We start from the raw sequence: 12,986 nt of genomic DNA on the forward strand, positions 1-12,986 counted from the left end.
GAATTTTTCAGTCTAATGATACTAATTCTGCTTTAACATATGCAAGTTAAACCACTAGAAACAAAAGATATCAGTTTAACAACAAAAAAATTATCACATATGTTTTGTCCTGGTTTGGAATTTGATAGTTTATATTGCAAAAAGACATTGCTTGGAAAAATGTGTTTGTCGCCTTTTGGTGGGAATCCTACTGATACCTTGAATTTGCCTTGTAAGAGAGTCAGCTAATGCTGGTGATACTTTTGTGTCCTTTCCTGTGCATGAGAAAAATAACATTTTAAAAACCCTGAGTTTCACTAGATGGCAGCATCTCAATGTTTCAACAGGAAATTGCGTTCGTATAGAGAAACTTAGCAGTTGGACTACAAATCCCAACAAGCACAGTTAAAAAAAAGAAAACTAGAACTTCCTTTTGTACAAGGGTCGGTAAATATAACAAAGCTGTTTGAGATCTCTTGGTGAGTGACTATATTAATATTTGTTTGTAAATGCTTCATAGAATCAGTATGGCAAAATTTCATAAAACCTGATTGTTAGATTGAAAAGTGTATTTATAATGCATTTTGCTTCCCATGTTTTAAGGTGATTTGGGGAAGTACTTGAACTGATTCAAGTGGCTTTTGGAAAGAAAATAATTTTCCATTACATTGCTTCAGAAGTTGAATCTGTAATTTGTTGAATTTGTAACCTTCAGGAAAACAGTTTTGCTGCAATTTTGCCAGGAAAATCATCTAACAGAACAGAATTTCTGATCAAAATAAGATAAATTAATAATTGATTCAAAAAGTAGGATACTAAATTTGAGTCAGTAATCTTGAGTCATGGCATGGGTTTGAGTATCTCTAGAGGATAACACTGGCTGCTAACAAAGGGAAGGTTATGGCACCTTTATTTTAATTTCCAAGTGAAGTACTTGGTGTGTTGGATTTATGTGTATATTTAAAGACTTTGTTCTTATGACACACTTCTACACTCATATCTACACAGACAAAGTTGGTTGGAGGATTATGAAAATGCAGGGGGTTTGCTTATGGGGAACTCAATTAAAAAACTCCAGTTACTACACTCTGGCACACAATGACCTCACTTTTTAGGAAGTTCTTTGAGACTTGGCATTCGTTTTTACTTGTTTGTCTGCATTTTTGCATGCTGTATTTCATTAAACCTAACACAGCAGTTGAACAGGGCTGTATTTTGCCTTTTGGCTGCTCCATCCAGACTAAGGTAGCAATGCCTAGAGGTTCCCTACTGCCCCAAGCACGGTCAGTGCCCTAAGAACAGGGACCAAGAGGCAAGATTGGCAGTTTCATTAACCCCCACACTTTCCTGCTTCACTGGGGCTGGGAACCTGCTGTACTGGAAGATTCCTAAGACAGCTGAGTGCAGATATCAAGGCCAGGGCATTGTGTAGAATGTATTGCAGTCTAGGACATGAAGAGTTGGTAGGGAAAAAAAGACAATCTGCTTTCTGAGAATACCATGAACAGTGGAAACACTAGTTTACAAATTATTGTACTGCTGTTTCATCTTGGCTTTTTGCCTGTTTAAGAAAAATAAAATCCAGTTTCTGTTATAATTAAGCTTAGCTTCTGAGCTCAAATGCCTTTTGACTTCTTGAGGTCCTTTATGTATAACTGGAAAAAAAAAAAAGCTGGGGCAGCCCTGCCTCTCAGAACCCTGGATAACAGAGTCACACAGCAGCCAAACAGGACAATTGTGATGGCAGAGGTACACCCTGGATCAAGTCTAGTTTGGGGAATGTATTTGCATCTGATTCCCAGAGGTGGTGTTGGCTTATCTTTGTTAAATTTCTGTGCCATCCTGTGCCTGCACAGGTCAGCACCATGGGGCGTCTGGATGGGAAGATCATCCTGTTGTCTGCGGCAGCACAGGGCATTGGCCGAGCAGCTGCTATTGTAAGTTGGAAAATGTTTGTTCTGCTGTGCCTTAGCAAGGTCTCTCATTCTAGCTTGTCCAAAGACACCTGCACCAAACCAGTTCTTGAGTCAATACACCATAGATGAAGCCAGAACTATGCAGTGAAAAAATCAGGGAATAATGTAGCCACTATGCTGTATCATGCAGGCTTTGTGCTGTTTCAATTTATGAAAATCTTCAACTCTGAATGGAGATGTTAGATAAGGATAAAAGCAAGATTTGAGGACAGCTGCAATTCTTTTTCTAACAATATATGTTTGGTACTGTTTGTACCTTTTATCCAGTATCTCTGTTGCTTTGTTCTGGGAGAAAATAGAGATGATCGAGGGAATATTTCCTGGTCTAAGGCTGGATACTGTGGGGATCCCCTACAGTAAAGTCAAGGTATTTTACCTATATTCATGACTGACATAATCAAGTTCACATGATACTAACACATTGTTCAAAATGAGCAAATGTAAGAAACCCTTTACAAATTTTGTTTGATTACTGTTAAACAGAATTCAAGGTACGTATTAACTTACAAGTTAGCTTGTAACTCCTTTTGACCAGTTCTTCTCCTGCTACTTCCCTTTTCCATGGCAAATAAAAAACCCAGTAGAGTTATCTTGTTACCTCTGTAATATAATCAACAACTCAGGAAAAGCTCCTGTAGCATTTTTGCCAGACTGATTAGTTTCTCATGCATGTGATTGAGAACACAGAAGCCTGCTGATCTCGGCTCTTACATAAATCACTCAGTCCAAGGAGCAGGTAATCTTCCTGATGGTTTCACTTTGTAAGTACCCAACAACCCATGGAAGGCTGGTATGATTAATGTCACTGTCCTCTTAAGCTGCACTTGGGACACTTTTTTTGAAGATCAGTGGCTACAGTCCTAGATGTCAGAATACTTGTGACAGACTTTACTTTGTTAGCTGTTGATTTATCAGTAATCACAATAAAAGGAAAGAGGCTTTTGAGGAGACTGTCAAGAATGAAGCAATGTCTCTGGTTAAATATCAAAAGTCATGCTGCTTTTAATATTGTTCTATTCCAATCATTTGCATACAAAGGATTTAGTTTAAAAATTCCTGGTTTATGACTTCTACCTTTACCTGTCACATTTCATAATTTTATTTAAATCAAACAATACAGATATTTCTAGCCCTATTGCTTACTAGTGCAGCTAATAAGGGCAATGAGAATATCCATTATCTTTGCCTAGTTTCTGTTCTTATACTTTATTTATGGATTCCTTCCTTTAGGGAAAACACCTTAAATCAGTCTTATCACACAAAGTTACATAGTTGTGTGCTGATATGACCAGAATCAACTCTGAGAAATCAGCTGCCTTCAGCCAACTTCTATTTCAATCCAAAAAGCACCTGGAAAGAAAACATTTTATTCCTGGTACAATCTGGAATATCTAAATATAAACTGCTTCTCTTGTCTTCTCCAGGCTTTTGCTAAGGAAGGAGCCAAAGTCATTGCTACAGACATCAATGAGTCTAAACTGCAAGAACTGGGGAAATATCCAGGTAAATGCCCTACAGCAGGCCATTAGTTCAGCTCTTGAAAGTTTTGTGTAGGCTGTCAGAGATACATTTTGAGCATAGGAAAGCTTGAAAAAGACACAAAAATGAAAATATCCTGACTGATTCTTTCAATGTTTGCATTGCTTTATTCTGTGGTGTGAAATAGCAGAGATTTAGCATGCAACATTGCAACATCCGCGTATCAGAATATTATTCTAGACATGTGGAATAACTGATTTTCTTGTGTCACAGAAGAAGCTGATATTTGTTTGCTAGAACAGCACCCATTTCAGTTAGCTTTTGGCATCACTGTGCTGATTATCAAGTGCATCACTCTGGAAGGCATGGGATGCTTTTCTCTGATCAAGAGAACATCCCACTATACAAAAAGATAGACCTCATGTCTTGCATTTCTATGGTCCATACTTGGCTTATCCTTTTAATGCGTTCCTTACTCTCTTGTAGAATCCATATGTCTTCAGAAATTTAATTATAGCAACACTAGATACACTTATTCTGTTTGTACAAATGATCAGGTTGTTTTCCTACTGACACCACAGGAACATGCTTCAAGGAGCAGGTTTTGCACAGATGTGTCTCTAATCACAAGTGACACAAGTGGGACAGTATGTTAAAAAGTATTTTTTCAATATTGAAATAAAATATAAGACTTGGATATAGTTTACAGCTGAAAATGCTTCTAACCTGATTTGAGAGAAGAAAGTGGATTTAATGAATTCCTACTAAAGGTTGATAGTAAAATACACAAAATCACAGCTGGCACATCTTTTAGCATGAGAATTAGTCTCTGCCAACTGGAGTTCACTGCAAGCAATCCCTTTGTAATTGTTTGGGAACTTGAGGGCTTTTCAGGTTCCTTCTGAGGGTGTTTGGGAAAGTGCTACAGTTTTTCCGTCTGCTAGTATGCTCACAAGGAAAGAAATAATTTTCCATCTACTCAGAGCTATTTCCATCCTGTAAACCTATGATTAGTCAACCTATAATTCATCAAGATTTGGCACGTTGAGGTCTTTGAATTTTATCCAGGAGAGGTAATTCCAATGTCACGTCAATCACCAGCCTGTAGTCTGATCGAATACACAAATCTCTTCAAAAGTGTCTCTATCATTTACCTAAAGCACAGAAAGCCTATTCATGGGGCTTGTCGCTTTGGTTTCTTAAAAAAACCCAATTTTTATCCATTTCAAATCAAATTCTCCTTTAAGTTTGGCAACACTCAGATGTTTTACAGTATTTCATGGAATCATATCTGCTGGATGAGACTTCTGGAGGCCATGTAGTTCCATCTAGTGCTCAAAGTACCACTGGTTAGAGCAGATTGCTCAGGGCTGTGTTTAATCAAGTTCTCTGAGGATGAAATTTCCTCAATAACCTCTGCAGGATCCTGTTCCAGTGTGACTGCCCTCATTATTTTAATGATTTATGCATAATCATTTTTTATTATTAATTAAATTATATAAAGCTCATCCATAATATCATCAACTACACATGAGAATGTGACATGTAATGACACTGTAAGACACATGTAACTATTTCCAAGTGTTATTCTATGATAATTAGCATGAAAGTTCATTATTATTATATAGATTCTATAATTCTTCTGTGTAAGAGTATAGCGGAATTCAAATGTATTTGGAATGTTTTTTATGGTAAATTAAGATAGCTTATCTGCTTGTGTCATGCTGTATAACAATTAAAATAGTTGATCATTTCAATTCGCTCCTGAAATTTTAAATAGTATGATGATATGCAGTTCCAGATTAACCATTGCACTAACTTAGTCATTGAGTGAATTGAATTGTAAGTGCTATCCTCAGCTCATGAGGAAAATAATCAGCTAATCCTTAGTCAAATACATAGAAACAAATGCCATGTTTTTTTCTAGGCATTCAAATACAGGTTCTGGATGTCACCAAAAGGGAGCAGATAGAAAATCTGGCCAAGGAGATCGAAAAGATTGATGTCCTCTGTAACATTGCAGGGTAACCAGATTCTCTTTGCTACTACTGTTTTTCCAGTTTTCCCTGTCCTCCAGAACTACTTTCTATTACTTCCGTGCATTTTATTTATTATATTTGAATGGATTTTGTACTTTTAACACAAACCTTTGTGTGTTTTCATCAAAACTGAACTTCTTTTTCACAGCAATATAACCCAGACCAAGACAGAGCAGCTCTGGAACTTGTGTTTTCCTCACTCTATGGGTAGCCTGTACTGATGGCTTTGACCCTTCTAGCACAACAGTGAACAAAGTCTGACAGTCTGTTACTGCACTTTTTTTTGTCTCCTATTGCCATTTATTTTGTTGCACATATTGAGTCTGCTTTGTGTCCTTGGTACTTATCCAAAGAAATACACTGCTTGCATTCTTCAAAGGAGCTCTTATCCCCCTCTTTTCAAGGTTGGAAAAGTTAATTGCTAAAAAACAGTGGTGGAAAAAGGGGCATAGAAATGTAAACCACAGACAGTAATCTGCTTCATGCACTCATTCTAGGTTTGTTCATCATGGAACCATTCTGGATTGTGAGGAGCAAGACTGGGACTTCACAATGAACCTCAATGTTCGCAGCATGTATTTAATGATCAAGACGTTCCTTCCAAAGGCAAGGCTTGGCTACCCATGACTTTTAGTCTCTGCTGCATTGTTAAAGTGTGAAAGATCAGAGTTGTTGCCACTTTGCCACTGTGACAGCATACAAAATACAATTGTGCTGCTTTTGGATAGGGGAGCCCTTACATTACAGTGATCCTACTGTAAAACATTCTCTGTATTGCATAATATTTCAAGTAGACAATTTATCTAAAGGATATGGTAAAGAAGATTTGTTTGAGGAGTTGACCTATGTAAACTAGCTAAAATACTTCAGACTTTATGCATAGCAGCGAGGGAGCCATTGCAATACAGTGCTAACATATTATACTACAGCACATAGCTGCGTAATACCACTGCTACAAAATATTTATAAATAATGTATATTAACATTAATTTTATACAGCTCTGGAGACTATCTTGTGAAGAAATTCAGGGATACTGATGCTAACATGCTGATTAGAGCTAGCATGAACTAGCTAACATGCTAATTCAATGAATGTAGCAGCTCAAAGATGCTTCTTAGTTTTACATAATCACTAGGTTTGGGCCTACATAATCTTTTGGACTGAATAAGGTGTTTGCATCCCCATAAATGCAAAGGCCAGACTGGAAAGCTGTGACCATGACTGGATGACAACTACTCTTTTCAGTATTGTTCCAGTTCTTTTTGCTTGGCTGGTTTGGTTTTTAGCTTGGGGGTGGGTTTTTTCTTAGTTGAACTTAATTTTCAAAGTTTGGGGTTTTTTAACAACTTCAGGCATATCAGGTTTTAGGATGCCTAAAAAAGGTTATAACTTAAAGAAAATTAGCTACAGTTCATAGATTCTAGAGTATTGTGCTTTAGTCTTCTCCAAAACAAGAAGAGTTTGAGTGGGCTCAATGAGTTGCTGCATTGGTAGATGGTACGAGCAGATGTCTGTGTGGTGTAACTTACTGTCATGACAAGAGGGCAGTGACTGAGAGGTGGTGACCAAAGGAAAAAATCCTTTCCTGCCATAGTTTTCAATCCTGACATGGCTCAGGGGAACTGAGTGAGAATTTCATTCTGCCTTACTGCTTCAGCCAATGGCACCTACACATGCCAATTAAGCTTTGTTGCCCTGTGTATCAAGTGCAGGTAGAGCTGTTCTGTGAGTTGCTGTGGGCTATTTTGCTGAACCTGCAGATGAAAAAATAGCTTGCATTTAAGTGACAAAAGTACTCTTTTGCAGATGCTTAAACAGAAATCTGGAAATATTATTAATATGTCTTCTGTGGCATCCAGCATCAAAGGTCAGTAGCTTGCTAGAATTACTTATATAAATCTTTAAGATGATGGATATACAATATAAATATTGCACAACTTTGAACTTAGAGGACATTCTAAATTCAAAGCTATTTCTAAATCCTATGGAGGTATCAGTTAGGAAAAGAAAAGTGAACCTATTCCACTCAAACATAAATGAAAGGACACAGATGGAAAATTGTAGAAACTCCAAGTTTCTTATCTCTGAGCTTTTTCAATGTTTTGTTGCATCCTTTTTACCAGTATTTATTAATTAAAAAGTAGTTACTTCCAGTGATATCTTGGTATATAATGACAATTACCTAAGTGCTGTTACTATGCTATCAAAAGAAGTCTGATCATGACTGACAGATGGATTTCTGCTGTTCCTAAATCTTTGCTGCTTCTTACATTTTCAAGACTAGTCCCCAGATTTACACTACTGAAAGACTGTGTGCTTTCCTCTGGTGTATACCTGAGTAGAATTCTGGCAGTCGGCATTCTAGCTAGCCTGCCCTTCTGGAGAGGCTACAGATGCTACAGGAAATGCTGGAGTTCAGAAGCAGGTGCATATTGAACAATCTTGTCTCTTTTTTTCGTTTTCTTTCTTTTAAACTATGTTTCTGTGCTGCCTTAACACGACCTTCTGTTAGGAGTTGTGAACAGATGTGTCTACAGTACTTCAAAGGCAGCAGTTATTGGGCTAACTAAGGCTGTGGCTGCTGATTTCATTGAACAAGGCATCAGATGCAACTGCATATGTCCTGGTAAGTATTCTTACATTATTCTGTGAGCTAGGAGCAGATACAAGAAGGCCAGATTGAGTTTGGCTTTTTTAAGAATAGACTTGCAAGTGGTAACTGAAGTTACCACTTCAGTTAAGTGAAGCAGTCTACAAGAACAGAACATGCTTGAAAGGCTTAATATAGAAAAGTTGTTATTTTGTGGTTAAACTGGATGTTTAGTCTGATTAACCTAGTATCTGCACTTTATACATACATTACACACTGAGTGGTTATTTTCAAAGATGCAGTCTAAGAAGTTAGAAGCAGGCAAGAGCTAGCTAACATTCTGACCATTGTTTAACCATCCAAAAAGTATTGAATCTAATTCTCAAAACTCTTGCCTTACTACTGAAATGTGCTCTGTTGGTAGCTTTGCAGTCTTTCTCCTGAATTACAGTACAAAGTTACACATAGGTGTTAAAAGACATACCAATAGAACAAATATGTTGTGATTACTGATGCCATTGATTTTTAACATTGAATTTAAAATTTTGCTTAGGAACTGTTGACACACCATCTTTACAGGAAAGAATCCAAGCCCGGCCTAACCCAGAACAGGTGAGAAAGCAATTTATTAGCTTGGTCACATGTGTATATATGCTTAACTCTCTTTAAAAAAAAGAATATATAGCTGCACTTCTGCCCATATTCAAGAATGTCCTCAATTTCAGAGTACTGTGGACAACTTAACATTGCTGTCTCCTCTGAAAGTGTGGTCAGCTTGAACTCAAGACAGAAGCCTTAAGACCAGACCAGAAATGAAGCATAATACGGCTTAATGTAGAGAGTCTCTCATCCATGGAATCAACTCCAAGTGTTGGTTACAGTATCCAGTGCAAAATCAGGGGACATTTTTCTATTGTGGCATGTGTCAGCCACAAGGTAGTGCAAAAACAGTACAGACAGGGCATTCTGGCCTATCCATTTCAACATTATTTGGGTTGCTTCACCACCCCTATTAGATAATGGCAAGTTCTCATTTGGAGAACATGGGAATATCTACCACCAAAGGAAAAAGGATTTTATACTGGCTTTATTCTTGAACCAGAGATTTAAGTGTTTCTAAAAATCTCCTAATTTTTTGCAATCTGAAGTTCCCATTCCTGTTGATTTTGTTTTTCTAGCTTTAATTCCCTACTTAGTGCACTAAAGGAAGTTATGACTAAAGGCCTGTTTCCAATATTGCTTTTTACATGTCAATAGGTTGAAATAATTGCTTCTTTATTTTTGATACACCGAATGCTCTTGTATATCCAGGCATTGAAAGACTTTCTAGCCAGACAGAAAACTGGAAGGATGGCTACTGCTGAAGAAGTGGCCCATCTCTTTGTGTACTTGGCCTCTGATGAAGTAAGTATAGACAATAAAATGTCCTGTCACAGAATCCCATGCTACTTTGCTGCTTCACAGTAGAGAGGGTATTTGTTTTGGGACAATTTATGTTCTCTTGGAGGTGGATTATTACAAAAATGAAAACCAAATTATGTTCTCTTACTGAGTTCATCCTGCAATACAAAAGGTGTTCTGAATGTTGACAGTGATTGCAAGGCATTATGTATTTGGTGTCATAGCCTGGTGGTTTCATGTCACCTGAGAAAATTGACAGACCCCCAGATCATCCTGAATGGTGAAGAGAAATGATTTACCAAGCTTGATCATGTTTTAAGGAGGTAGAATTAGTAGAGCTGCTGGAGACTTTAGCTAATGCTCAGGGTGATTCTGCCATTCCAGCATAAGGAAAACAACAGACCCACTGCGGCTGTTACACACCAGACTCTTGATGACCACTGCAAACAACACCAACAGTAACAAGCACACACCAATGTTATTTTTAAATATAAATTTACTGAGACTCTAAACCTGGACTGGATTTGTCTGGATGTGTGCAGCAGTCCTAATGTTCATATAAAAATACTTCAATGGATTTAGTTCAGTATTAATGTTGCTATCCATCAGTAGCCTGTTTCTCAGTTTCATCTTGGTTTTAGTATTTCCATAACACTAGAAATTTTTTCCAGTCTGCTCACAGGGTTTTAAACCACGTGTAAATAGAATTCCATTTTCTCAATATATTCAGCACGTTTCAGCACTGACATAGAGAAGAATGTCAACAGCTCAGTTGCTTACCCCACTATCTGTATAATCTAAGTTTGTAGTTAGGTCTCATTAACTGGCTGACCTGGTCCGATTCTACTTATCTGGACAGACCTAATAACATCATAGTGTGATGTGTTTATTCCTGCAGGTAAGATATCTGAAGTCCAGCTTTTGTAAATTTGTACTTTCAGGTATTTTTGAAAAACAAAAAAAAAGTGTATAAAAAGAAAGCAGATTTTTTTCATTTAAAGGAAAAGTGTTTCTCTGTAATTAAAAGCCATGAAAAGTTACTTGAAATCATTGTTTATTTTGTGTAATTTCAGTCTGCCTATGTGACTGGTAATGAACTAATCATCGATGGAGGATGGAGCTTGTGATTCATTCTACCTGCAAATGGAAATTCATACTATGATGGGCAAAAAATGAGGATGGTGTTTCTTGCAAAGATTGAGATCATGCATGTGATGTCTTTCCAAAGAAATTTGCTGCTATTTCTCTCTAGATTGATCTTACTGATTAACTTTTCCTTAAATAGAGAAATACTGGAGCAAAACGTACTTCATGTGGCTTCAATTTATGGCGACTCAAAAAACATGAAAGAACAGCAGTTTAATGTTTAAGATTTCAGGAGGTCAAAAATATTATTCAAGTTACAAAATCTGAGTTGTGTTTTCAGCAAAATCTGAGTGAAAGGAATTAACTGTTATCTTTTTTCTCATTTTACAAGGTATTTGGAAATTAAATACTCCCAATTAGATTTACATGTACAAGAACCAGTAGGTAAGGGCAGTACTCTATCAGGTATGGATGGGGGTATATGTGAGAGGAGTATTCTTAAATCCATGGCTGGATCTTCATGAATATGCTTGACTTGTAGATCAAAAGCAAAAGGAGTGGATTTTACTACTCTAGATAGAGCTGATATATTCCTCTCCAAAATTATACACCAATATTGGACAAATTCTGTAAAATCTGTCGCTAGGTGCTACACTTTGGTGCTCTATGCCTTATTATCAAGTACCAATACAGCTCACACTAAAGCACAAAGCAAAATTTCTCTGAAAGGGACTGTTTCTATAAGAGTATGTGCTGATGTTTTTGTTGTGATAGCACTTCATTCATGAAATAGAAACCTATTATTGTCAAATTTCATATTCTGGGAAAAAACACAGGTCCTGACCCAGAGATCTAAGACGATGAATAATCTGAATTCACAAAGCATTTGTTTTGCTAACATACTGCTTAAAACCAACATGAATTATATGGTCTGTCTGCCTATAAATATGGTTACCTTTAACATAGCTCCATTTATCCAGTTCCTAAATGAAACTCTATGTAATTTAATACATATCTATGTGAGGGTGGAATTAAGGACTAAATGCTACTGAATATGATTCATCAGTAATCAAAGCACAGGAGAAATGTACAATATTGTGTGTGTTTTTCTGTAACAACAACTGCCATGTTCATAAAATTATTGCTTAAGCTTTTCAATATCAGCTGAAGCATTAATATAAATTATTTGATTTGAATGATAATGAAACACATCTAGTTAAAATCTGGCCTCTTATTTTAAAATAATTGTATGTAAATGTAAATTTTACAAATGAGAAAACTATTGTGGATGTTGACTTCATTTGGCTCATTATGGGTTTAACGTTTACCTTTAATCATGGTTGCAGCATTCTGACCTTGTCTAGTTTGTTTATAGGGTTTTAGAGAATCTAATGTTTCAATCAAGTGACCCTGGCAGCCAAGCAGGATCAAGTTGGGGCACAAATCCAAAGTTATCCAAAATGGCTCCAAAACTGTTCACGGGCATAAATTCAAACATCAAAAATCATCCTGGCAGGACACAGTTTCAATGGTTTCAGAATTTAATACAAAGGCCAAAATCCTTCTTCTGTAGTAGATGCAGGAGGCTGACCTTAAAAAGGGAAAATTTCCCCACTGCAGTAACACAGGGAACATGTACTGTGTATTCTGAAAATAAGAAGAAAATAAGGATCTGGGACAAATTTCATTATACGTATTGCATATTGGCCATCATTACTTAGTGTTTGTAAGCTCACTTAGAAGTGATTGTAGTTGATTGTAGTATACATTTGCTGCTCAGAAATGGCTGCTGCCGTTGTTGTCAAAGCACTTGTGCAAGAACATAAGTACCACCTGCCTCTAAATTGCACTAAAGGCACAAAGGGCTGTTTTAGTGGTAGGCCAAGAATCTGGTGGACCAGAAAAGTAAATATCAGCAGAGCTTCCTGCCTCTTGCCCTATTAGCAATGCTTTTCGTGGAGGTGTTAACAATTGCAACTCTGAAATGTGTTCCAATGTCATGAGGTTTTCCAGCAGACTTGCAGGAATTATTAAAGGAAAGTGCTTCTTAATGCTCTCATGACCTAATTCCCCAGTCTGTTTTTAATAGAACTGGGTAATTCTCTTTGTTTTCCTTCCACCCCAGTGGTAATAAAAAGAGGCTTTTTGACTTTTCAGATTTTCGGTCAAACTTTTCTCTTGTGAGAGAGGGAGGAATAGACTTCCCTGATTCTGAGTCCTTCTGGAAAATTTTATCTGATCAAAAAATTCTTTAGTTCTCTCTTGGATTTTTAGTCAGTTTAGTCAGTTCGATGATATCAGGAACAAAGTAGCAACATGTGGCATTTGACTCTGCTTTCACATGCACTCAGTGCAGCCTGCAAATTTAGGGTTGAGAAAGGGAAGGTCTGTCTCATTACCTCATGTGCACTTACAAATGAGGTGGATGAACTTGC

General features: G+C 37.1%; 1 protein-coding gene across 1 annotated transcript; it reads left to right on the forward strand.

Annotated features, from left to right (window-relative positions):
• The first annotated feature begins 342 nt into the window (after positions 1-342).
• LOC131574388 (dehydrogenase/reductase SDR family member 6) lies at positions 343-10,772 on the forward strand. The gene is made up of 10 exons (XM_058828841.1): positions 343-458; positions 1,836-1,916; positions 3,380-3,458; positions 5,362-5,458; positions 5,971-6,079; positions 7,281-7,341; positions 7,987-8,100; positions 8,618-8,676; positions 9,376-9,468; positions 10,539-10,772. The coding sequence occupies exons 2-10, from the start codon at positions 1,845-1,847 to the stop codon at positions 10,590-10,592; spliced, it is 738 nt and encodes a 245-aa protein (XP_058684824.1). The 5' UTR covers positions 343-458; positions 1,836-1,844; the 3' UTR covers positions 10,593-10,772.
• The last annotated feature ends 2,214 nt before the right edge of the window (positions 10,773-12,986 follow it).

The sequence above is a fragment of the Poecile atricapillus genome, unplaced genomic scaffold, assembly GCF_030490865.1.
Source record: "Poecile atricapillus isolate bPoeAtr1 unplaced genomic scaffold, bPoeAtr1.hap1 scaffold_284, whole genome shotgun sequence".
Taxonomy (NCBI): domain Eukaryota; kingdom Metazoa; phylum Chordata; class Aves; order Passeriformes; family Paridae; genus Poecile; species Poecile atricapillus.

Bases quoted from the DNA above. Each gene is read 5' to 3' on its own strand.
- LOC131574388 (XM_058828841.1), top strand. From the start codon at position 1,845: ATGGGGCGTCTGGATGGGAAGATCATCCTGTTGTCTGCGGCAGCACAG. The intron at 3,459-5,361 runs GTAAATGCCCTA...GTTTTTTTCTAG, and splicing joins AGAACTGGGGAAATATCCAG to GCATTCAAATACAGGTTCTG. The intron at 7,342-7,986 runs GTCAGTAGCTTG...ACCTTCTGTTAG, and splicing joins TGTGGCATCCAGCATCAAAG to GAGTTGTGAACAGATGTGTC.